Source organism: Rutilus rutilus (assembly GCF_951802725.1).
Source record: "Rutilus rutilus genome assembly, chromosome: 25".
NCBI lineage: Eukaryota > Metazoa > Chordata > Actinopteri > Cypriniformes > Leuciscidae > Rutilus > Rutilus rutilus.
Window position 1 is genome coordinate 16,092,290 of NC_140229.1, and position 27,420 is coordinate 16,119,709.

Sequence of the window (27,420 nt, forward strand, 5' to 3'; positions counted from 1 at the left end):
TGAGAGGCGCTTGTTCCTGGGAACAGGGCTGAAGGTGAGACGAGTGCAAGGAATACAAAAAGACAAATCGATAGCTGTTTGATTCGCAGAGAACAGAGCTCTGATCATTGGCAAACAGCAGCGGTGCTCGCTGCTCGGACATTTTGCACTGCCACGTCAAGTCAATAATGTAATTCAGCCAGTGGCAACTCTGTTCTTTCTAACACACCTTTATCGACAGAGTGAGAGGAAAGAACTAGTGGAAAAGGGATAGAGGAACATTTGTTAGTATTCTCTACAACACTAGACCGTGAGGTATGGGGTGAAAGTGAATCTGATCTCCTGTGTGAAGTTTTGGCCTCTCACAAATAACTTCTGAACACTGCTGGCAGATCTACTCTGTACTAGGGTTTATGCTTCTGTTTTCTGTTAAAATGTTAAGAGACGTAACCTGCTTTGTAGTGCATGTGGTCTACAATTTTGAAGCCTTTAAATGCCATTGTAAATGCATATGTGTTGTGACATTTTTTTATTTATTTTTTTATGGGGAATGCTGCAGGTCTTGGCATTCACACGACCGGTTTGAGCACATAAAAGAGCTCTGGAAACTGTGCTGAAAACCTTGCTCATGTTCTGTGTAAGTGGGTGTAACTCTAAGAGTGAGAGTGGGCAATGTGATCCGGTTTCCTCCTGAAGAATACAGCTCAACATAGAAGTAAAAATGAAAAGGGTTGGAGAAGTGAACCACTGACCTGTCTGCTCTCACAGCGTCTCGAGTGTTACATCTGTGAGCTCGGAAAGCCAGACAGATGTATTATTGATAAACATCAGAACTCAGTGAGTTTGGAAATAGAAAATAATTCATATTTCATAGGCACAAGTGTGTGGTCGATTTAGATGGTGAAGAAGTTAACTTGTTTGCATCATGACGTGATAGAGGCATCTGCGACAGAGAAAGGGGAAGAACGTTTTCTCATTTCAGTCTACAAGATATAAAACACTCTATTTTGATGTTATTATTACAGAGCACCTAAAGTATGGAGCCCTTAAAGGGACATGATGAAGAAGAAAGATATGAGATAGGAGGGAAAATTATTTGCCAATGCTTTTGCGTTCTTTTGCAAATGTTTTGTGTTCCCCCGAGAAAGTTTAAACAAAAGTTTTGTCTTCTTCAACATGTCCCTTTAGGGGCTCCATACCTAAAGGGAGATGGTGGTGGAAAAAAAAATATGAGATGGGAGGAAATACAATGAGTCAATGCCTTTGCGTTCACTCGCAAAACCTTTGCATTCCCCCAATAAACTTTGCATTTGCGAGTGAACGCAGTTTTTCGGTGGAACACAAACGTTTTTGCGAGGAAACGCAAAGTTTCTCAGGGGAACGGGAACACAAAGGTTTCTGAGGGGAACTGCATTTGCAAGAGAACGGAAAAGCGTTGACAAATAATGTTTCCTTCATCTCTCTCTCTTTTTATTTTTTTATTTTTTATTTTTTTACCATGTCCCTTTAGGTTTAGGGGCTCTGTGCATTATGACCTCATCTTTTTTTATTCAAATTTGAATAGACTTCATTCACACAGATGTTTGTGGATGTTGCATATTTAAGATGTCGTCATGAGATCATTGCATTGTGTTCCATTCCATTGTGCTTCATCTAATCAAACTAGTGGACTAGATGACTCTGGACTCTGACTAAACTATGTATTTTAAAACATTTTATTACCTCATTAGTGGCTGAACATTGTTGTTCGAGAAATATGTTTTATTTTCCAAGTGCGGAAACTAATTAAAATTATTTTTGTTCACATATTCTGAATAAATAAAAACAATGTGCTGTTGGCATAAATATTCAGTCCCTGAAGAGGTTTACACACATCTACCTGTAAATCGTTAAAATAACTTTAATTTTCTCAGTGACATCTCATGGTTAGAGGATTATTATTCAAGATTGCTGTGAAAAATGAAAACGAAAGAGCATTCCAAAGAAGTCAGAGATAAAGTAAACAAACAAGTATAGCATGAGAGATTCAACTCCCAGTGGACTCTGTTTCTCAAGAACTGGAATCTCTATCAAATCACCCAAACAAGGTCGTCCTTCAGAACACCAGACGAACAAGCCATTGAGTCCAACAATCACTGTGAAAGAACTACAGTTCAGTAGCTGAGGATAAAAAGTATATAACACCCGATGTAAGGAAAATGTCAATAAAGAAACCGGTTGAATAGTTTGGGGTCTGTAAGGATTATTTAAATTCTGAAAGGATGCGTTAAATTGATCAAAAGTAATAGTAAACACATTTATAATGCTACAAAACGTTTCTATTTCTAGTAAATATTGTTATTTTGAACATTCTGTTCATAAAAAAAAAAAAAGAAAGTATCACACTGAACAAACTTTCTTTGGTTTTATGAATAAACTGAATATTTCTGCTATAATATTTGACCCAGATTGCTCATATGTATATGTGAGTGTTATGATGGAGTGGGAATCCATGTATATGGATGACAGTGCGCTTAATGCTCTTAATGGAGATAATAGCACTCTATGCAGAGAGGCATCAGCAAGGAGGAACCAAGAGGTTTGTCCTCTTTGCGCCCTTGCTGAGTTAAAACACTCTAATCTCGCATTAATTCCTGCAGTTACACACCCACCAGAACAGCAGACGCTTTAGCCAGGCCTGCTTCAGCACAATATTTATTCTTTCATTGTGCTTAAAGTAAACAAGTTCTCTGAAAATGATTCAAAAAATGTTTACATAAAAATATCTGTAATTGTATTTTTTTAGCAGCTTACATACTATGATATAAATGAGCAATATCGAACGAGTAGGAGTGTTATAGGGCTGTATATCAGCATGGCCGTGATTCGGAGACTGGGACCGCGGGACTCGCGCTGTATTTGACCGCTCACTCCCACCCACAGCAAAGGCAAAACCGCCCGCTCCCACGAGATTTGCTTTGGGTCCCGTGGGATCCCAATCCCAATGAAGCCCCCTACTTGGATTCATGTAAACCTATTGCAGGAGACATTATAGGAACCTTTAAAATAGGGGCATTTTAAATATACTAGTGCAGTACAGCTGTTATGTGCTGGGAAAAAAAAACAGTGCTTAGTTCGTTTTTAGGTTGTCATCAACTTTTTTTTTTATTTAGAAGGTGGAAAGCATAATTTATTAAATGCCAAGTTAGCGAAATATTTCTTCACAGGACCTAAAAATACTTTTGTCCTGCTGTATCAGACTCTCCTCTGAGGAAAAACAGATTGGATCACACTTTTCCTTGAGAAAGTTGACAGGATTTTTGGATTTATCTTCACTTTTCTTTTGAGCTTGACGTTTACATCTGGTATTACTGTGTGGCGTGGTTTACTCTAGTACAGGTATAATATACATTTGTGATCCGAACACTAAAAACCACATAGAGAGATAGTCAAGAAGTAGTATAAACGTAGATGCGCCCCGGACAACAGTCGAAGAACCACCTTTTCAGCTGTCTATCATCCATTGTGCTACCACAAGGGTATTAAGTTTTGCTACACTGTAAAACATTATTTTTCTAAGTTGTAAATAAAATAGAGTACATTTTACAAGAAAATTCTATTTTAGGCTTTCTATTGAAAAAAAAAAAATCACATTTAATTCAACATGTTCCTTGCCATTTCTTTGTAATTATTTGTGAAAGTAAATCCACACATACACCAATTTCTTTTCAGTATACATATGTGCTGCTTTAAAAGCAGATAACCGTCCGATACAAAATGAAAATAATGCTAAATACATATATATATTTTAAATAAATACAATTAGAATGATAAGAATGTAATTTTTTTCATGTTTTTATTTTAAAATACATTTCTGTCATTACAATTCTCTGTTTTTGAAAGCGTACTGCAACTGCTATAGCAAATGCTGAAAAAGTATTTGAAGGTTGAGCAGTGAGCTCATTAGCTACTGATACAGCAGGAACCAATCAGCCGTGCCCTATAGAACAGGGGTTTTCAAAGTCTAAGACAGTGGGCCTCGCTTTTGACACAACATATCTAAGGTTGGCTTGCCCATCCTAAAATTTCGGACTCACTGCTCCTCGTTAAAGCCAATATTTAAACAGAATATGCTACCATCAGTCCTGAGATCTCTCTCGCACACAATAACTGAAGCATATGCGCAGGATGCAATGATGGCACCTTTCGTCCTCATCCGCCTCAAAATCATGGCGATGTTTGGCGAACTTTGCATAGGCCTATATCACAGAGCTAACATCAAGCGTATTTCGCGTTCATCGCCCCACACTTTGAAAACCCCTGTGTATAGAATGATGTGATTGGAAGCGGAATGAGTTAATCAAATTGCACTGTTATGGTTTCAGCTCAACAGCAACAATTTGGTTTCAGTGTTATTTAGGAAATAGGAGGCAAACTGTTTTTTTTCAATGGAAGTTTTTCACATGAAAGACCAGTTGACTGTGGTGTACCACAGGGAAGTTGCCTAGGACCACTCCTGTTTTCTATATATACAAATGACTTCCCATTAGTCTTAAAGAAAGGAAAAACAGCTATGTACGCTGATGACTCGACTATCTATTCATCTCAAGAAACTATTGAAGACCTTGAAATTGTGTTATTGGAAGAACTAAAGTCTGTAGTAGAGTGGGTTACAAATAATAAGCTAGTCTTAAATGTAGGCAAGACAAAAAGTATCGTTTTTGGTACCAGACACATGTTGTTGAGTGAGCCCAAATTTAATCTAGTAATTAAAGATATGCATGTTGAGCAGGTACTACAGACGAGGCTTCTGGGTATCGAAGTCGACAGCTACTTATCATGGTCCAAGCATATCAGTATAGTTGTGTGCAGGATGTGCAATGGTCTTTTTATGGTGAGAAGGTGTTCTCACATGCTGCCTTTTAACATGAAGAAAGATTTACAGTTTCCTTGCTAAATTTAACAAGGAACATTATTTTAACTAAATTACCAAAAGTACTTTATCGTAGGCTATGCTTTAGTTCTGATGAGCACCATTATGCCACTAGACATGCTACAGAGGGTAGGTTTATACTACCCAAAGTAAAAACAAATTATGGAAAGAAAACTATGTTGTATAAAGCCATGTCCGGTTGGAACACTTTGCCTAGAGACATTGTTAATGCACACAGTAAACATCAGTTTAAAGTCCTTTTAAAAAGGCATTTGATCATAAATTAAAATGTATTGCGAATGGTAAATTGTTATTCCACTATAAATTCTTATGACCAAATTGTTTTTTTGTAACAAAAGATTATTTCATATCTTAGAATTATGACTAAACTAGGTCTGGTGTATATGGGTGTGTGTTTGGATTTGTATGTAGGTATGTGTGAGTAGGGGTGTGGTGTTTTTAATTGCATTTGTGTTTTGTTTTGCAAAATGTAATGCATTGAATATTGGTGTAAAAGTCTTGTAAGCGGCATGTTGGATTGTATAGACTCCAGGAAGAGTAGCTGCTCGTGTGCAGCTAATGGAGATCGAAATAAATAAATAAATGAGTTAAGGACATTTCAGCCTGCCCAATCTAGAGGTTATTGATAGAACTTTGTATGTATTATTGCTTGGAATGAAATACATTTTTTGTTTATTTATTTATTTCGTGCATTGTCAATAGTGATCAATCTTTGACAAGCTTGACATGTGACTATGTACAGTATCAGAGACTTGTGGATAGTTTTTTTTCATCATGCATAGTTTTTTTTTATGTTACATCAATTATAAAGTGTGAAAAAATCCTAGTGTAGATTTACTGTTCAGTTACTATATACCATCACTTTATTTATTCATTTATTTATTTATTTTTGCACATTGTCTCTAGTGATCAATCGTTTACTTGTGAAACTCACATCAGTGCCATACACCTTCTCTGATATCCCTCGGGCTGAATCCGAGCAGCCGTCTGTTGATTTACTGCTTCGACACGCCGATTGATTATTACACAAACAAAGACACAATTCAGCTGTTAATCATCAGCTTACATTAGTCTAACAGAATGAGTTATCTAACAATTGCCTTTACTCTTCCTTTGACCTAGCTGTGATTTTTAGTTTTAGTTTTTTCTATTGACCAACCTTCTCTCTCTCCCTCACTCCTCTCATCTTCTCGGCGTGAGGTATGAAGCGGTCCAGCGTGAGACTGCAGCTAATCCATGTTTAATCATCTTTCACATGATCTATTCCTGACTCTGTCGCACAGGGTGCCGGCCTGTGAACATGACCTTGTAATGATGGGTTAAAGAAGACATCATGAAGAGGCCTTTGCTTTTCCTCACAAATCACAGACTGTGGCTTTTGAAACAGAGCCAATCTAACATTATATGGGCCAAATTTACTAACAGTTTGCGCCAGTGCAAATCCTCATTTGGTGTTAAAAAACTACTGTCAGGATTTACCAAAGACACGCAATGAAAAATTTGCGCTGAAAGGCCATGGACAGGGTTATTTTTGCGGCTGACTATTGAATGCATTTGTAGGAATTTCCCTTTCAGACGCAAAATTTAGTAGAGGAGAGTATTTACTCTTACTGGCCTACGACAGTTACACAAGCTGATTTACTAAGGTTTGCGCTAGTCAGTTTACTGGTATTTGCTCCATTATTTAATGCTCTTAAACCAGACTCTAATTTGCGCTGCTCTTGGTAGATTTCGATGGTCATTATGGAAATGTCCTTGAACTTTCAATTCAATTCAATTCAATTCAATTCAATTCAAATTTATTTGTATAGCGCTTTTCACAATACATGTTGTCTCAAAGCAGCTTTACAGAAAGTGCATTTCAGAAATGTACATAGAAAAATACAGTTAGTTAATCATGTATTAATTTAGGGCATAACATATCGCCAGCGTTGAGTCGTCTCTTCACAGGCGTCGAGTCGTCTCTTCACGGGTGTTGGGGCATCTGAAGGTTCCATGTGAGGCTGGATACAAACTGGAACTGACGAACTCTATTTACTTCGGGACTAGCGTCCCGAGATAACGACAGAAAAGCAGATGGGAAATAATTAGCATAGCTGCTGTTCATAATATTAATGCATTCGATATGATTCAACTGTAGTATAAAAGGTAGTATTATGCGAATGCTTGGCTAAAGAGATGCGTCTTTAATCTAGTTTTAAACTGGGACAGCGAGTCTGAGCCTCGAACAATATCAGGAAGGCCATTCCAGAGTTTAGGAGCTAAATGTGAAAACGCCCTCCCTCCTTTAGTGGACTTAGATATCCTAGGAATGACCAGAAGCCTCGAATTTAGTGATCTTAAAGAGCGTGATGGATTGTAGGGCGATAGAAGTTCCGTTAAATACCCAGGAGCTAAACCATTTAGGGATAGGTCAGTAGTAATACTTTGTAATTGATACGGAACTTAATAGGTAACCAGTGTAGAGATGATAGAACTGGTGTGATATGATCATATTTTCTTGATCTAGTAAGAACTCTAGCGGCGGCATTTTGGACTAACTGTAGCTTGTTTATTGAGGATGCAGGACAACCAGCTAATAAAGCATTACAGTAATCTAGTCTCGAGGTCATGAATGCATGAACTAACTTTTCTGCATCAGAAACAGATAGCATGTTACGTAGCTTAGCAATGTTTCTAAGGTGGAAAAAGGCTGTTCTTGTAACATATGAAATATGATTTTCGAAAGACAAGTTATGGAACTTTCCACTCTCATCTGCGTTTTTTTGGAATTCTGCTCTCACGCTAATTTGCTCTGTTTAGTAAATCTGGCCCTATGTCTCTTTTAATGATGCTAGTCTTTGGATGGGCATGTTAAACCATTTAATCCATCCAGTCAGATCCTGGATAGAATTTTAGTGAAAAGGAGGCCCTACCTACACCATACTAATAAATGATTGTGGTCTAAAACCAGGTGTTTCAGTTTCATTGTCCAACCCTTGTAAAAACTCCCTTTTCCATTGCAAATAAAATTAAAATAAAGAGTAAAATAAGCTCCAACGGACCAGGTTAGTCAGAAAATAAAACTCATTAACCTCCTAATAAGAGAAGCGCCTTAGTGGCTTTTAGTCCCCCTGTGGTGAAAATCACGTTTTTAATGTTATATTTGGTGTTTTTTAATATGCTTTAAGACCATGTGCAAATGCATAAGTCAACACCATTGCTGAGTATTTTCGCCTTAAAACTGCAGTGAAAAACGCGGTTTCTGACATCACAAACTACCTTGCAAGCTGCAACCAATCACATCAATGTGCCGGCGGGCTTTAGCATATCACTAACAGTGAACTAGCAGGGGACTCTTGAGAGATGCTAGGTTATCCCAGTATATTTGTTTGTTGATATGTAAAATCGGGTAGATTTAGCAATATAGCGGGTATATATATTACGATGTTATGATAAACTATATGCCGTTCTCTACTGACATTCTAAGTTGTTCGAAGCATTTCTGATGATTGTTAGAAGGCAGACTGAGATGGTGAATGGGAACATATTTGGCATAACATTAGCAAGACATTATTAGCTGTTTGATAGTCAAGCAAAAGGCTAATCATATTAATTACTGTTATGTGTCCGACGTTGTAAAGAGCGAGACCATTGGGCAGCGTTTACCTCAGTGAGTTGGCCTAGTGAATCTGTGAGCTGGTGTGAGTGAGTGGAGGCGGGGCTAATATGCATATCCATGAATCCACATATACTAAATGAAGCAAGGGTGTAGAGTTGCATTCAATCTATGTTAAGGCATGGAGACATTTTTTCACAGGAAGAAAAAAACGTTTAAATATGTCATTATGGTGATCAAAGATGAGTTTTAAGGGATACAATTATTGACTACAGGGGGACTTAAGTCTTAAATCATGTTTAACACTGTCTAAATGAAAATAATGACCAATAGCCACCTGCCTTCATTATAAAGGTGGCAGTGATCTGACTTCAACCTCTTGTTTTGAGGAGACATGAGAGATCTTAAGACATGACTTATGAACTAATTAGCCGTATACTAAAACCCTCATGTAGTGCTATTATTGTCTTGCCATTAAGTTACTGTATTAAGACAAGGGAAATACATTGAGGTGGTAATGGTCTTGTTCAGTACACATGTAAAGCTAATGAACATGTAAAGTGCTCTCGTGGAACGCTGCCATTGAAATGAGATTGAAAATATTTATTGCCCTGCTGCTTATATTGTGACTATTTATGAGAGTCTAAAAGGGGCAAACCATTCTGTAACTAAACGATAAATTGCTGTGTAATTAGCATTTCGGACATTTCTTGAAAATAAAAAAACACCAACCATACATTTCGCAAAATGATGATCTGCTCTTTCAAGTTGTGGCTTTGGCTTTCTGTTTTGTTTACCAGAACCATAGAAGTGAAATTTGGTTTGGCTGAAAACGAGAGCTGATGGTTTCTGTTTCGGTCACAAAGTTCCTCCCCTTCATATTATCAAACGCAGAGGCTGAGGTGCGAAACCCGAGACTAATATTAGTATCGAGACACAATTTCACATTAGTTCTTCTCGTTGAACAAAACAAGCATCCGCAAAGTCTTGTTTGCTTCTGTCAAGGGACATTCCTCTCACAATTGTTTCTTTGTCCAAAGCCAAAAGCTGTAGTATATGATAATATTGGCTGGGGAAACATGCTAGTGAACTCAAGACACTGTAATTAGGGGCGCTGCAGTTTCACCACGGATATAAAACACAACCCGAAACCACACAGAGCTGAAATTTTCCAGTAGTTCTATCCAAGTTCATATGTTCAAGTTCCAAGTTCCTCTGTGTTCATCGCAGTGACCAGATATGGCCTGACATGACATGTTGGGCCGGCCGTTTTAAAGTGCTTATTCAATCATTTATAAGGGGAGGGAAAAGATGAGTGGTTGTTCGCCTCAAAGTGTTTCTTTTTTTTTTCTTAGAAAAAACACATATGAGATATCAGTAGGTGGCTTGCAAGAGGATGCTGGGAAGTCATTTTCCACAGCGTGCTCTTGGTTTATCTCAGTGTGAAGGCAGATAGAGCAGTTTGATTTTCAAGGCAAAAGGCATTGAAAAGGCTTTTTTTTCTTCTTCTTCTTCATTTAAATGCAATGCAAAGAACTTTATTACCTAGAATTCTGTTTTTCACTGCATCAGAGGGAAGTCCTAGGGAAAAAAATGCACAATATTAATAAAATAAATTCATAAAAGAAATGGTTTGAAGTAAGGTTTGATATATGTAAGATGTAGATGTAAATGTAAATATATGTTTTTCCTCTTTTTTATATATATATTTTTATATATAGTCCAAAAGCATGTTTCTGTAAAATGAGGCTGTGTTCTAAACACAACATATGAGATGTTTGTTGTTTTATCAGAAGAAACATGAGAGATGCAGTAGAGTTTGCTGTTGGCTGAAAAAGATGGATAAAATGACACAGGCTGTATTTGTTAATCATTCTGTGAAATATGGGTAAAATGATAATCAGAGCTCATGAATCAGGTTTATGTTGCTGATTGGCTGAGACTGTAGAGCATTTGATGACACATTAGATTTGTAAGCACACTGTGCCATGGTGTGTTTTATGTTCCTGTCATTCTCCTAAGAACGTTTATTATGGATAAATGTAGTAACTTGGTTCTGAAGGGAAAATCACATTTGCAGTAGAGCCTCTGTTGATTTGAAATCATGTCTGAATGTAGGTTTGCTTCACTAGAGTAACATACATCAGAACAAGAACATTTACAATTGACGAATGCTGTTCGTAGCTTGCATGCCTTTTCTTTCTTTCTTTCTTGTTTGTTCATTTTTTTTCTTTTATTTGTTTGTTTGTTCGTTCATTTGTTCTTTCTTTCTTGTTTGCTTGTTTGGTCATTCTTTCTTGTTTGTTCGTTTTTTTTCTCTTTTTTTGTTTTTGTTCTGTCTTTCTTTCTGTCTTTCTTTCTTTCTTTCTTTCTTTCTTTCTTTCTTTCTTTCTTTCCCACTTTCTTTCTTGTTTGCATGTTTGGTCATTCTTTCTTGTTTGTTCATTTGTTTCTTTTTTTATTTGTTTGTTCGTTCATTTGTTCTTTTTGTTCTTGTTTGCTTGTTTGGTCATTCTTTCTTGTTTGTTCGTTTTTTTTCTTTTGTTTGTTTATTTGTTCTTTCTTTCTTTCTTTCTTGTTTGTTTGTTTTCTTTTTCTTAAGTTTGTTTATTTGTTTTTTCTTTTTCTTGATTGCTTGCTTGTTAATTCTCGTTTGTTCATATTTTTATCTGTTTATTTGTTCTGTCTTTCTTTCTTTCTTTCTTTCTTTCTTTCTTTCTTTCTTTCTTTCTTTTTCTTTCTTTCTTTCCCACTTTCTTTCTTGTTTGCATGTTTGGTCATTCTTTCTTGTTTGTTAATTTTCTTTTTCTTGTTTTTGTTTGTTCTTTCTTTCTTTTCTCGATGGCTTGTTTGTTAATTCTTGTTTGTTCGTATTTTTTGTTGTTCTTTTTGTTCATGTATTTCTTTCTTTCTTGTTTGGTCATTCTTTCTTGTTTGTTTGTTCTTTCTTTTGTTTGTTTATTTGCTCTTTCTTTCTCTTTTGCTTGTTTGTTTATTCTTTGTTCTTTGTTCATTTTTTTCTTTTATTTGTTCTTTCTTTCTTGTTTGTTTGTTCTTTTTTCATTTGTCCTTCCATTTGTTCATTTGTCCTTCCATTTGTTCATTTGTTCTTTCTTTCTTTCTTTCTTTCTTTCTTTCTTTCTTTCTTTCTTTCTTTCTTTCTTTCTTTCTTTCTTTCTTTCTTTCTTTCTTTCTTTCTTTCTTTCTTTCTTTCTTTCTTTCTCTCAAGAAAACAGCAAACCTCACCATTATTTTAATAGAAATCAAGTAACGTCCACAAGAATATTTTACTGGGGAATCCAGGCGTCCCTTCCAGCAGTATGGAGTGAATCATGCAGCCAGACATCTTCATAAAGGTGCCAGAAAGAATATAAATACAGCCCTGCGCTGACAAGCTGTTTTGGTTTAGCAGTGATCCCCTGCTTAACTGGGATCCTTCAGAAAATCCCTTCGTGCCTCTATTCAGTCATCATGGTGATGTCTAACATGTGAATGCTGCCGGCTACCAAAAGGACTGTGTTGTGAGGAGACATAAACAAAGATTTTGCCTTGATGCATACTAGCCTACCGCTTCATAAAAAGGTCAGAGGCAGCTGTTATCCGGCAGTGATGTTCACGAAGCTTTTTGCTACATTAAATCCTGCCTTTGATTCCTCCTGTCCGTGTAGCTTTATTTCAGAATTGCATCACATCAACATTGCTCATCTTGCAGCCTGCCACGGGATCCTTGTACTTCTGTTTCATAAGCTGAAATGTGAGTACAGGTTAAGACTGCCATCAGGAGAAGTAGCCTTGATCAGAGCTTTTTTTCAGAGAGTGATGTTCAGAGGCATGTGGAGGAGTGTAATCTAAAACCACAGTAAACATAATTTTGCTAGTTATTTTATCATTATTATGCATGCAGGTTTATTAGCTTATATTAAGGCTGAATACAATATTTAATAATTTAAACAGGCCTTTAAAGTTTGGGCAAAAACTCCTGGCTATTATGTGTTTTCATGTATTTCTTTTTTGCAGGACTAGAATGTCAAATGGTGATTGATTTTATGGTGAAATTTTTATCTCAGGTGTATTTTAACCAAAAACAATGCACTGTGGCTTTAATTGATCATGAACAGCGCAGCAATGAATCTGTGTGGAACAGACCTGAAAATGCATCACGGTTTCCAAAAGCATATTAAGCAGCACATCCGTTTTCAACCTTAATAATAAAAATAAATGTTTTTTGAACACCAAATCAGCATATTATGATTTCAGAAGGATTGTGTGACACTGACAACTGGAGTAATGATGCCGAACATTCAGCTTTGCCATCATGGGAACAAATGACATTTTAAGATATATTAAAATAGAAAACAGTTCTTTTAAATTGTAATAAAAATGTCAAAAAATGAGCATAAGAATTTTTTTTATTTTTATTTTTAACAACATTCAAAATTCTTATGAACCTCAAACATTTTAATGGTAGTGTACAATCAGAAAAAAAAAAAGCTAATTATTTTAGCTCATTATTATTGACTTTGAACACGCAGAGGCAAACAAGATGGGCGAATTTATAACTTATAATATCCTCTTCGCTTTAATTCAGAATATTTATAAAAGCCCATGAAGATGACTCCAGCTCTCAGTGGGAGAGAGACTGTCCTATCCCACCATTCTCAGGCTGGAGAATATCAAAGCAATGAAAGTTGTAGTGCATCAAGGGACTGAGGAGACCAAGCTGTGAATTTGTGATTAAAGCAAGGTAAATGAGTCCATTAGAAGCAGAATAGCCCTGGAGACATGACAGGAGTAAATCATTGTGGCTAATTTCCTTCCCTCAGGGACAGACCAAAGGGAAAAAAAGGAGAGACAGAAAAGGAGAGAAATAACCATAGGAGAAAATGATGGATCTGAGGGCCCTTTCTGAAAGGACAGAGAAATCCAAAGCCATTCTGGCATTTGGTATTTCATAAACTCATTTAGATTTGGCAATTCCAAAGCTGATATGTCTCTGGTCTGGGGCTTTGTCTTGTAGTGTCAGTGCAATTAATCAGCACAGGAACATTATGAAGACATTAACGCGGTCGCAGAAAGTCACAGATAGCGCTCGCATGCAGGAAGCCCCAGCCGAGATCGGCTTTACCTGCCAACACTGGCAAATTGGTGCAGGTGTCATGCGGCCCAACCGTCCACATTAATTCCTTTTTGACATATGCAAACCCCCAGCACATGGAAAAAGTACATGGTGGTATCAAAGGATGGAGCCCCGTCAGAGTAAATGCTCCATGTGTCTCAGCGGTGGGTGAACCTGGCAGCGTCCCCAGCAAATAGGTCTCCTCTGCCCTGTCCGTCTGTTCCCCTGGCCTGTCCTCACAGCCTGCGTGCGCTGGTGTGTCTGGGAACATTCATATGCTTGCACATAAGCGCGCGCACACACACACGCATACACAGGTGTATGCATTATTAACAAGATTTTTTTTTTTATTCATAGTTAATCATTGAATTCCATACTTCAGCTTAGAAATACAACGTTTGTGTTATTTGATTTGCACTGTTGCAAAGATCTTGTAATGTTTTTGAAAGAAGTCTTATGCTCACCAAAGCTGCATTTTTGTTTGATCAAAATACAGTAATATATATATATATATATATATATTATATATTACAAAGTAAGATATTTTTGTAACAGTGTACAAATATTTCTGTCACTCGATCCATTTAATGTTTACAAACCCAAACATTTGAACAATAGTGCATATAAAATTTAAATAAGTATCCAATGGTGCTTTTTCACTGCATGGTACGGCTCAGTATATGCCTCACTTAAATACCCATACTAAACTGTGACGTGTAAACACTGCAGATCACTGATTGGTCAGAGAGAATCGTCACTTCCAGCGTCATTGGATTTGCGACACGAGACACCAAACCCGAACAAACAAACTTCTTCTTGCAGTGAAAAAACATCGAGAATCAAGAACACCATTCCATTGAAATGCTCCATTGCTCCTGTGTTGTGCGTTTGTTTGTGGTAGCGGTACTACACTCCAGTGGAAAAGCTAACCGAGCCGAGCCGTACCATGCAGTGGAAAAACGCCACAATACAGAAAGGTCTAGAATTATGAGACCACTAGTTAAAATGTCTATTTTGCTTATTTAATAAGTTATATTAGCAGAATAACATTTTTGAGTGAACAATTAAAGGTGCAGTATGTAATATTGACAGCTAGTGGTTGTAATAGGTACTGCAGTTCAAATTCAAAATATTGGACGGGGTTGTTTCCCCCGCCCCCTCCTCCTCAGACAGTTTGATGGACACGCAACAGGAGCGAGCGCAATTGACAATGAAAGGCGAGGAGACTTACACATTTGTAAGTAGATTAGTTGATTTATCCGTGTTTTAATATGCTCCTGTTCATAGAGATTTTTCGATGGATGCCGAGGCTTTTTAGATCGGGTAGAATCTGCGATCTCTGACCTATATTTTCTGGCTTCCCTGGCTACAATACGCGGTGTTTTCCGCCAACTGGCAACCCGGGGTGTCGAAATACTGTTGGGTAAATTGGCAGTGTGCGGAATCACACAGACCAAAACAGACATTCTGACAAGGAACGCACATTTTAAAGTAAAATAACTGTAGCATTGTTTTTCAGAGAAACAGCATGTTTCCTAAATCTCTCCAAATATATTATGCTTTAGTACAGTCAAAAAGTTACATACAGCACATTTAACCAATGTTTTGGACTGTATTCAGCCCCCTTTTCTCTGCAGGAACACCAGTGAATCTGGTGCTGATCTAAACTGACATTATAAAGTGTTCTGAAGCTGAAATGAACAGGCCCAATCTACAAAGGCATATACAAACATCATCCAAAACTACAACAGCTTGAGTTTCTCCTGCGCTGTTCTCTGGTCTCTTGACATCAGCCAGTAATGTGATTAGTCAGTTGAAGATCGTCCCTGGTCTCTGTTTGTTTAGTTCAACACTTTTGTCTTATGTAACGCTGTGGATTTACCCACAGAGTCTGAAGCACATCTCCACACATCTCAAGGAAATGTTGTTTTGATTGCTACTAATGTGGCATGTCTTGCTCAGTGCAGCCCAAAAGTAATATCCTCCACCCCGACCCAGCCCAACCGTGCAGCACTAATAGAATACAGAGATGAGATGGCCCTTAATGGAAAAGTAGCGCCTGAGTCAATACAATTAAACAGAGCATGTTTGAACACACAAGACCTGTTTCCCCAAAAGCCATTAAAACCACTGAAATCAGAGTGTGTTTGTATTTAGTGCGGTTTAGATACTGAAAACAGAACATAAATCTGGATCCCCTCTGCTTTTTTCAGTCCTTCTAATCTTTTGATAAATAAAGAGATTTCGTCTGCCTGCTAGTCCGTTTGTTTGTCGTTCAGTAACTTTTATGTAATTCCCCATTTGCAATGTTGTTCACAAAACCCATTATGTTTCTGTTGCAAATGGAAAGATGGCGGAAAGAAGCAAATCAATTATGCGGCTCAACTCTTCGACTTTAGCAAAATCATTTTTTGCTGTGATAAAAAGAGAACATCAGTCTGGTGCTTTGACGTGAACAATTGTTTTGTTTATGGTTGGCAACTTAGACATTTTGATGGATCATTTTTATGTGGGATTTGTTATCAGTATGTGGGGATGCAGGCTCATCATAAATACAGTTTGGCCATTAAGGTTTGTAATGACTCCAGAAGGTGTATTTATTAGATTCTGGAAATGTGGGGATAACCTCCACAAGAAAATTCCACTTTTTGTGACCAGGATGCAAACATTCAGCACTCTTGTGCTGTAGTGAAATAACATTCGAGCATCTTCAAACATCTGCATGCTTTTGTCTTTTTTGTTTTGTTATGTTTTGTTTTTGGTCCTGACTCCTGACTAGTATGTTTGCTAGTTTCTGTACAATGCAAATGGACACTTATTTGTGCTCCAATTATTTCATTTCTAATTTAATGCAAAAAATAGCATGTGACATGATATAACATATTGAATATTGCAACATATTGAACCCATTTTTTTTTTTTTTTTTTTTTTTGCTTGATTTTAACGGACAAATTTCACTTATTGTAAAGCTAGATCATTAAACCTGTGAAATGAAGTGGAAATGATCGTTCCAGTTATCTTGCGATTGTATGTAAGCTTAATTAGTGCTTTTATGACGACTTCGGTAGTGTGTGGTTGTATCCCGTGCTGCTGTGTCCTCGGCCTTGGGAAATGTGAACGATGACATTGCTGCATAATTATTGTTATGCAGGGTCATTTAGAGAGATTACATAACTGTGCACTTAAAGCAATCGTTCGACTGGAACACCCCTAGTTCCCAGAAAGAAAGAAAAAGCATACAAACATACAAATCTCAATTTGTTTCCATTTATAAACCCGCAATTAAGTAATTATCACATTCCGTATAATATTTTTCTATGCTTCAAGAGTCATTATTTATTTCTGAATGACTAAATTGCGGTGCATCTTTGTGTATCGCTTCAAAACTGGGGTTCAGTTGATTCCCAAACAACCTTTGAAAGTGTATTTGAAAAGTTGCCGTGGCTGTTTACTCTGTTATGAATAAAGTCAGCTTGAATATCAGATCTGTCTTTGTAATCATATCATGCACTGTTTCATCAATGAGGCGTCACATCGAGTGCTCAGAAAGAAACTACAGATGATATGATTTTATATTTTACAGCAGCTTATAAAACACCGTGTTCATGGTTATCTAGTTGGAAATGTTGACCACAAACACAGAGGTTTTTTTTTTTTTTCATTCTCTACACATTTGCAATTCTTTGCATCCTTTAGCCACTACCTATAATGTGCTGGATCCTTAACCGGAAACCGAAAGTAACTCACTCCAGCTAAATGTTTTCTTTTTGAATTCTTGCACCCGGGAACAATACAAGTCAACACCAATATGATTAAAAGTTTGCTAAGAAGTATTTCCTAAAGCAAGGTGGTGTTTGATTGTGGTATCCATAGCAGACGGGTGGGAGTGGCCTTGGACTGCAACATGCCCAGTGCATTATGGGTGTTGAAGTCTTTCTACCCATTTGGCAAAAGGGAAGACAGCAGCCTTTTTTTTCTCTGCATGTTTTCTATATTAAAAAAATAGCTTTTTTTGTATAGGCAGCCAAGTTTTATTGAAAGCCCATTTTTCCGGCGGTGAAGTACCCCTTTAACCCTTTCATATGTCTAATATATTCAAAATTAAATACAATTAATATTCAAGTAAAGAGGTTTGAGGAGACTATAATATATATAATATTAAATATTAATATTGTTATTTTATAATGCTATTAAGAGCACCCCTAAAACAAAACTGAAATCTAACCTGAAATTTGACTCCTTACAATTTCACAATCTAATATACATATTATTCTTATTATATTGTGAAATGAATGTTTAATATTTTTTATTTTAATACATATTGTTATAAAATGTTGTTGTTGTTGTTGTTGTTTTTGTATTAGGATACTTAGTTAAAAATTGGATTGGCTGGTATTTTATATGTTCTCTTTGAAATAATCCATCAGTGTTGCGTACCCAGCAGCTGTGATGGATCTCATTCTCCACCCTTAAAGGTCACTCAGTGCCCAGCGGTCAGCAGGTGCTGTGTTCTGTGGGACTGAGCCTCACCCTGTCTCGCTCAGTGTTCCCGGACTCCAATGGACCCCTTTTGGCGCATATTCCGCCTGTTAGAGACCTTTTGCATTAAAAGTGATGCCAGCTCATGGTGGGAAATGGGCAGTTTAGCCTCGCCCTCTCAGAATCACTGCTGGTCTTGATGAAATGTCTGGTGCCAGCCAAAATCCGCTGTTGCCACTGCCAGCCCAATGTAATGGCTCTGCCAATAGGAATGATGGGGAGCCAGGGATGAAAGAGAAAGTAAATGTACTGTATGAGAGAATGTGTGTGGTTGAAAGGAATGGAGATTGATATGGCTTGAATTCTCCCACTGTGTTAAGGAAAGATCAAAGGTTGATCACTTTTGAAACCTCAATTATATGGTTAGTTGTATTTTACTATTTGCATTCAGTATTGTTTTATACCTGCTGACTGTGACACCACCCAAACCAGGGGTTGTAACCAACTGGTTGAGAATTGAGTAATGGAGTACGTGTACATTTTTTTATCACTTGCCTCTGAAGTCTGTGAGCTTGTGTTATTCTGAAGACCACCTGTTGGGCATTATGAGCCATTTCTTCAGTGTGTGATCAGTCGGTTTGAGAGTTCACAGGAAATTGAATTATCGTCCGAAAATGGCAGCACAATCACAGAAATGACGGGTCATTTCCTTTTGTTCTCAGTATGTGTGATTATATGGTTAGTGTCAAGAAATATCAGTCAAGACCTAAACACCACTGCCATTGTGTGCAGAGCACAGCCTGTCATCTATACAGGTGTTAGGGAAACGGGTCAATTTAGCTCAAAGGGAATTATTTATTAATTTATAGGGAATTTTGAAAGAGTCACCTATTTTATGGCAGAGCAAATGACTCGTCCAGCGTTCATTTGAATGGGCCGTAACTATCACCTCTGTAACTGTAACTATGAAACTGTTAACCCATGTTCTTCTGATCTTGATCTGACTCACTCTGATCCTTTGTTCGTGTCCTGAGATTTTAAACCTGAGGTATCTGTCCAGCCCCCTGGAGTGGTTCTGGCCAATTAGACCTTGTCTTTAGCTCAGATGTGGCTGTTTCTCCTCCTCTCACATAAATTGCTATCTGATGGTCTCTTAACTTCCCGCTCTCAGCAGAGAGTACAGTTTAGACATGATAAGAATAAGATACATCTTACACAGATTTCAATCAAGCCATCTTCTAATTTATGAACATACGATCATACGGATAGGAAACAATAAACACTTTCAGTAAACCATTCAATAGTTATAAAAATTGCATGAATTATGTGTGATCTAAGCATGTATAGTCACATAGGTTGTAGACTTGAGAATTATGCAGTTGAACGATGTTTGATTGTAAGTCTGTCAGTTTTGGGATGATCTGATGTGATTTGATGTGTAAAGTCTCAGTCTCTGTGGTTTTAAGAGATTTCAGCCCTGAGGTCGCTCAAAGGTCTTCAAGAAGAAGAAGGTTATATCTTTTGTGGGAACAAACACCCTCTTTGGTGTTTTCCTCGTGGGGCTCAAGCTGTGCCATCTCCAAACCAATCCGTCTTTTACAAACTGCCTAACACTGACAACGTTCTTCATTTTATTTAGGATCATCTCTGACAAGCGTGCGTGGGGGTATCTGGGGGTATCTAGACTGAATGGAGTCCCAAATGGCAAATTGTCTGATTTAGGGTCTGGAGTGTGGAGTCGGAGATTCTATGGAATTCTGCTTCTTGATCAGTCTGAAAGAGTCATTTGTGTCTGGTTCACCCTCAAATCCTACACAGGGTCAAACTGAATGTTGAACTTGTCAGAAATAAATTGACCAAAGTTGCAACTCAAATTTACCTGTAATTAGTAAGAATTAAGACCAAGGAGTGCCAATGAAAATGAATGGGCAAAACTTTTACAGTATTTTACAGTAATTCTGCATATACTAATAAAAACACTTGCATGAATATTGGCATTTATAAATTTGATAAATCTATAAATGGTGTATTATTTTTTCTTTAACAAATTATTTATTGAATATATCCATTAGCAATATAAGACACTACTGTTCAAGTAAAAAAAGAAGAAATTATTAAATTTATTAAGCAAGCATTGACAGTAAAAACACTTAAAAATATTTATATTTCAAATAAATGATGTTCTTTTGAACTTTATTTTCAATATCTTTATAAATATAACTAACTCTGAGAGCACAGTTGAGTGACTTAATTAAAATCGAATATGGGACCATGACTCCAGTCCATCGTAATGTGAACACTGGCCTGAGGACATCTGCAACTTTTAAACCGTCCAGACTGCACTCTTCTCGTACCTGACAGCTGCTGAAAGAGGTTTGAATCAACAATGAATCAGTTTGACTGTGCTAAATTTTGTGTTATGTTCTACAATGCATACTTCAAGAAAGACATAGCCTACTAGTTCTGTTTGAAGTTAAAGCACAACACAAAGGGAAGTGCAATATATTATTATTGTCGTAAATTTTCTGACCACGAATGACACATTTTTGGCTTTTAAGTTGTGTGCAAGATTAAAAGTCTGTTCATTTCTTTGACTGTCATTTGGAAATTTTTGACATACTTTAATAGTTTATACCTGTTTGGGTAAAAACTATTTGCCATTTGCTAAATTTCATTTTACTGTATTTGCCATGTTTCAATTAGTTTTCCTGTTGTATCGTTCTCCTGGCAGGAGAATTGATTTATTTTCATAATTTTATTTTGTCAACATTTTGGGGTTTTAAGGAGGTAAATGATACTTATACACCTTGGTTGTCATGACAATATAATTCTATCACATTATTTTGGCAGTGAATGATTTGGGTGGGTTTTTGATAGCTTGCTTAAAGTTATTACTTATAAATTAGAATGTTTTTTGATGTAAAAATCTATCTATCTATCTATCTATCTATCTATCTATCTATCTATCTATCTATCTATCTATCTATCTATCTATCTATCTATCTATCTATCTATCTATCTATCTATCTATCTATCTATCTATCTATGGGTCAATGACGTGACGGGTCATTTTTTTGTCCAAAGGCCTTAATAATAATAATAAAAAAAACAATATATAACATCCAAAGTATGTAAGGTAGTACAACTTGATCTCTTTTACTGAATCCAAAAGGTTTTAATTATATTTTACTACATATAAAGGTATTTTAAAGATTTTGAAGTGTCAAAAGGTCATTCGGTAAAACCGATAGTAAATATTTAAATGGAATAATGTTGTTTTTAATAACTAAAGGAACTACAATAATACAAATATAAAGCAGATAAGGCTCTTTTTTTTACATTTCCCCTTTTCTCCTTTCCCTGTGCAATGTTTTACTTGAATATGTTGGAGTGTTTAGAGTAGTCCAATAAATGATTACATTTATGAGATCAGTGATGATTTTATTTAATATTTCTTCTGTGGTACACACTATATACTATCTACCATATATATATATGGTTAAACCGAATGACTTTTTTGGTGACAAATGTTTTCCATCTTGTAAAAAATGACAAAAAACAGTGTTAATTGATTGTACAAACCACAAAATCTTATTGTTAACACCTAGGTAAGCTAAAAAATGGTTTCAAATAGTTATATCTCCATTCTAATTTTTTACACTTTTAAAAACCGTATTCGTCAATGACCCATATATATATATATACACAAATGCAGTTCATGACCCCTTTAACAGTTAAAAAATAGCAATGTTAGCTGGCTCTATTTGACCCCATGAATTACCCGTAGCTGGGTTTACAGGTCCGCGGTTTTTCACTATCCCTACACCAAACATTATTTGCAGCGCTTCTGGCGTCTCCCCAGCCAATAATCGCAAAGAGCTTTTTGCTTTTTTTTACTTCTGATACGATACACAGTCTCGGCTTTCAAATTCTGTCCATTTTATCATGAAATTCAAACAATAAATGGAATTTAGACGCTCTTAAATGTGACGTGACAGACTGCTGTAGTGACTCAGTTCAAGCGTCAGCGCGGAGCGCGAGTCTTTTCTTCCACTTCAATACAATTATGGTGCGAAAAACATGCAGGAACATCAAAAGGTATGTTGAAAGATGCACAACTTACCGAAATGTATCATATCTCATGTAATCGCTCATTCATTGTTTCAACCGGGGAAAGACGTCAATAAAACAGCTTGTGAACTATATGTCACTTATTTACCTCAAGAAAGTTGACTATTATGTTCCAATGCTCACATATTGTTAGTTACCTATAGCTAATTTACTGTTAATTATATCATATGTACTGTATGTTTGAATACATTTGTAAACTGTAAGCAAAAGCTTAGATAGTAAGTTCAGATTTCCAGAGGACCACCACTTCAGGCTCACGCACCGTCGGACCACCATCATATATTAAACTTGCCTGATCATTAATAGAATAATATTGATTATTACTAGGTTACAATACGAAGTAAGTGAAATAAATGAATGATCAAAACTTAGGGATGAGCAAAATGCCTGCAGAATGCCAAATCTGTCCCCTGCTGTAGCCCAGCCTTTTATATGGGATGTCTCAACTTTCTAACTTGCACAATTCTCCTTTGATAAATCTTGATTCTGTTATTTCACACTATTTGGATAAGCAGAATGCTCTTTTATGAAGTTATTTCACTTAAGGACTTATTTAGTTAAGATTATGCCTGAAAAGGTTTTGTATTTTTTTTAATAGTTAGCGTAGTAGACCTAACTATTCAGCTACAGAAACAAAAAACGAGGGAGTTTATTCCTAATAAGAATATTTATTGTTGTCAGCCACTTTAACATTGTAAATACACAGTTTAAACATTAACACTGCACTGTGCTTACATTCAGGTAAATAAAAAAACTTAAATAATGATTAAATTACAATGCGGTTTACCTAAAAGATTAAATTAAAATGTATTGTGTTTTAACATTACTCTATATTTAATTTAGTGATTCCTCTGCGTACCACTAGAGGTACTCAACTTTGAGAGCCACTGACTTTAACGATTATCTCTTTGATTAAATTATTCAGAATTTAAGGCCATCACAAACATGGCTAAAATGGCATCTGGGGGAATGATGACAAATTGGCATTTCATATAGGGGCCTAGTCTGGGCATGTATAAAATTGATGTCAACTTACCTTATTTGCCTTTTGAAAAAACGAGGCAATACTTTTCTGTTCGCTGACTGCATCTTGGCAGCACGTCACCGTGCATCACTCCCCGATAACCGAAAATGGGCAAAGAGGCGGGTTAGCTGAGATGATGTGACGGCTAACAGACAGCATATAAACGGCTAGTAGTGACAGCAGCGGCAATCCACCTGTCATTCAAGTGGCCACACCCTTAATTATGCAGAGCTTTAAGGCTTAATATAATTTGAAAGGATGAGTTCTAAAAAAAAAATCACCCCCCTCACAGTTGTCACGAAGGGCAAAATTACCTATAGACCAATACCACTTTTTGTACCAGGCTGTAAAAAAAAAAAAAATCTGCTGTAAAGTTGGGCATTTTAACATGGGGGCTATGCCATGGGACTGACTCTCTGGAGCCTGTCTCTAGCGGCCAGTCGATGAATTGCAGTTTAAGTCACTTCCGTGTTGGTTTCAAGAGAGAGATCGGAAGGTTGCCGCTTGGTTGTGCCAGGCAGACTACAAGAAAGTAGAAACTCGTGTTGCAGCTAAGACAGGCACAAGTAAAGCCCAATTTATACTTCTGTTTCAAACTCACACCGTAGCTACGTCGTAGGCTGTGTATAGAACAAGGATTGTGATTGGTCTGCTAAAACCCCTCCCTCTGGTTTCACATGCTCCCTCTGCATGTATAATTGCACGTCAACGTGGACAACGACGCAGAAATATAAATTAAAACTGATCCGTAGCCTACAGCGAAGAGGCTACGGCTTGAGTTTGACGCAGAAGTATAAATTGGGCTTAAAACTACCCTGTTACTGCTATGAAAATACCCTGAAATACATCTATTAAGACATGAACTCAAACAAAAAATGTAAAGCAGCCAATCAAAATAAGAGCCAGGCAGTTAATAGCAGTTGTTAGGACCCCGCCCCCTGTCAAAACCGACTGCGTGAAGAATTCAGCTCACTTGTGTGTTAAGATCTGCAGACAAAACTCGTGCTTGTGGTCAGTCCTGCTCTTGTGAGACCTGTGAGGACTTGCAGTTTTGTTATTTCTCCTCGCAACATGCTGATTTGTGTGCACAATCATCTTTTTTGTGCTCGAGTTTGGGGTTTGTTATTTCTGCTGGTTTATATTTTACGTGCAAGCTTTGTCACTGTGCTCACACTGCTGTAATTTACTTGCATGCTGTCTTGTCCATTATTTAGGGCCATAAAAGGCAATGCTCTAGAATCATTGCTTGAATTAGTAAGAACGAGAAAGGTGTAAAAAAAATTATAATAAAAAAAAAACGATATTGTTGAAAATGTACGAGGAAAGTCCATTGATGAGTTTACCAGCGTAAGCTGGTGTGCCTCAGCCCTGGACCAATTTAACCCCTGCCTATCGATATTGGTGGAGATATTTAGTATCATTGTATCTCTATTACTATGCATCACAGTGCACTCATCAGTGAATTTTCAGTCTGTTTTTTTAATCATGGTTGTGGTAATTGCTGTGTCAGGGCACATGGCCCTGTGTTTTGGGCACAACTTTTGGTGGACTAGGCATCCTGCAGAACCAAAGAGTTTGCAAATTTGTGGAAAGCTGCCCAGTTCTCTCTAACCTTATCCACCTGATTACTGACTCCCTCATGCTACCCTGAAGGCTGATGTCCTGGTATTGCTACCCCCACCTACCCTCTAAATGCCACTCTTAATCCTTTCCATCAGTTTCTGTCACTAACAGGCCATGAAACGGTAGGGTAAGCAGTTTCAGAGAGGTTAGCAATAGCAAGCTAGCTTTGAAAGCATGAGATCCCACCCTCCCTTCAGAGTGCTCTTCAAAGTCATGCCTTCTTCAAAACACATGAATGCGCACAGTCAGAGCAGAGTCTGCAAAGCGTCATGAGAGACAGCGTTAAATTACCTCATGTCCCAAAGCACATAACATAACAACGTAAACAACTTAAAGAGCTCTGACTTGTACCACCTGACTGCTGCAGATTCACTTCGGTGTTGATAGTGTTGACATAGAAATGCATAATTCTGAGTCTGAGGACGTGAACATTTACGGGTAGAACGTCACGGGTTGCCATCTTTTAATTATGGTAAATATGACATGATGTAAACACAATGGAAACGTACCCCTGGTCCTCCTGTGACTCAACTTATCCACCTCTGATAAGTGTGTATCGCTCGTATCAAAATTTAAATACTGCTAATTATAATTACCATAAACTAACCCTAATCCAAACAGATGCACATTGACTTCACCTCTGTTAATGAGCAAACTAAATTCAATTTGCAATCTGCATAATCACAAGGGGTCAGCATGCATATTTCACTGCTTATTCGTCTCAACATCTAAACTTGGAGTGCAGATCTTTTTGCAGGAAATATGATGAACTTCAGTTTTATACATTCCTACCTACAGAATCTATTTTTTAAAAAGAAATAATAACGCTCCAGAGGAAATAATGTTCAATTTCATTAAATTAAATAATGGTTCCACCATGAATAATTAGCAGCAGTCTTCCTTTTCCTATATGTTGAATGAAGTAGTTCTTGTCAAGGAATAATTGATGTACTTTTGTAATGTGTGACAGTTTTCATCACAGGAATGCTGACCACCTGAAGAAACCCTTTAATAGCTAGTTAATTAGATTTAACGGTGATTAAATCTAATGGTGATAATCATTTAAGATTGATTGATTACCTCAGGTCTAATCATCATCTCTTTCTCTCTCTCTCTCCTTCTCTTTTTTCTCATGTGCTGTTTGGCTGATCAGATATTCTCGCCGTTTCAGGTAAGCACATTTTCAAATCCTCCTTTATCCTGCTGAAACATCATCAGGCTTCATCTGCTGAGGCTGTATTGTGTCTATTCTGGTTTAAAACTGTGTTACCAATGCCACTTAAGGAAGGCAAGAAGTCAAGCGCTAATCTGGTAATACCTCAAATTGGAGGAAGTTGGCGATGTGAGCGATGAGTTTGTTGTTGGGGTAATTGGAATGTTCCAGCGATGAGTGTGGGCTCACGACTGTGTGACGGCCAACACTGCCTCGAGATGAGACGTGAACGGATTCCGTTTAGATGTATCAGAGAATCAGCTAATGAGCCTGCTCAGAATACGGCCCGATTATTTCCAGGGTTTGAATCTCATTGTCAGGGAGATTAACGTACGTGTGAGGATTTTCTTCTTTTTCTTTTTTAAGTTTTCTAAAATTTAAACAAATGAGTTTTGTGTGATGAATTGATGCATGTAGTTGGTGAAGAATGTGACTTGGTGGATGAGGAAATTAGTTGGTGCCAGTGGTTTAAAGGATCTGATTTTCTGTGGCCACATTTTGGCACTACTTATTGGTCTAGCTTTCTTTCTTTTTTTTTTTTCTTTTTTTTTGAGAAAGTTATGAAAAATGTTAACATTTGATGATGATCATTAATACTTCTATCAAACATTTTCCGTACATGTTTTTGATGACAATCAAGCTGCTTTTGCTCTTGTGGCATCTAGAATTGATGAAATGTGCATGATAACCTACCGTAGCCTCAATTCTGTTAATCCATTACTGTTTTCTGAATATGTACAAACTCATCTCTCTGATATTACTGAACACACTATAGCTCCCTCGATATCCTTACCAAATATAATGACTGTATTTCCACTGCCCTTGATATACACGCCCCTCTTAAAAGTAGATTTGTACCTTCTACACACGTTTCCCTGGTTTACCCCTGCACTTCACAATCTAAAAACAGCTGGTCGTCGTCTTAAACACCTTTACAGGAAAACTGGTTTGACTGTTCACCTTACTGCTTACACTGACCATATTCAGTTATACAAATCTACTATAAATATTATATAATATTATATATTAATACTATAAATACTACTCTACTATTATTAATAATGCATTCTCTTGACCTGAAACATTGTTTTCTGTAGTCAATAAACTCACCAACCATCCTGCACCTGTCATAAGTAACTCAGCAAACCTCTGTGAGTCATTCCTGCATTTCTTTCAAAATAAAATCGATAGCATTCATAATCTTTTCCCATCCATGATCTCTCCTGTATCCACACAGGACTTCCCCACTGTTTTTACACCTGGTACTCTCACTGATTTTGCCCTGATTTTGCTCACTTATTCACTGCCGATTTCACTTCTCATC

At 37.1% G+C, this 27,420-nt stretch overlaps 1 protein-coding gene across 9 annotated transcripts in view; it reads left to right on the forward strand.

Annotated features, from left to right (window-relative positions):
- Window positions 1-27,420, forward strand: part of cadm2a (cell adhesion molecule 2a) — a 434,133-nt gene that overhangs the window by 183,154 nt on the left and 223,559 nt on the right. For 4 of the 9 annotated variants that reach the window (XM_084400974.1, XM_084400981.1, XM_084400979.1 and 1 more), the window contains one exon: window positions 26,037-26,054. The exons of the other annotated variants lie outside the window; for them this stretch is intronic. In XM_084400974.1, the coding sequence (XP_084257100.1) occupies window positions 26,037-26,054 (18 nt within the window). The remainder of the gene's footprint in view (window positions 1-26,036; window positions 26,055-27,420) is intronic. 9 annotated transcript variants of the gene reach the window in all.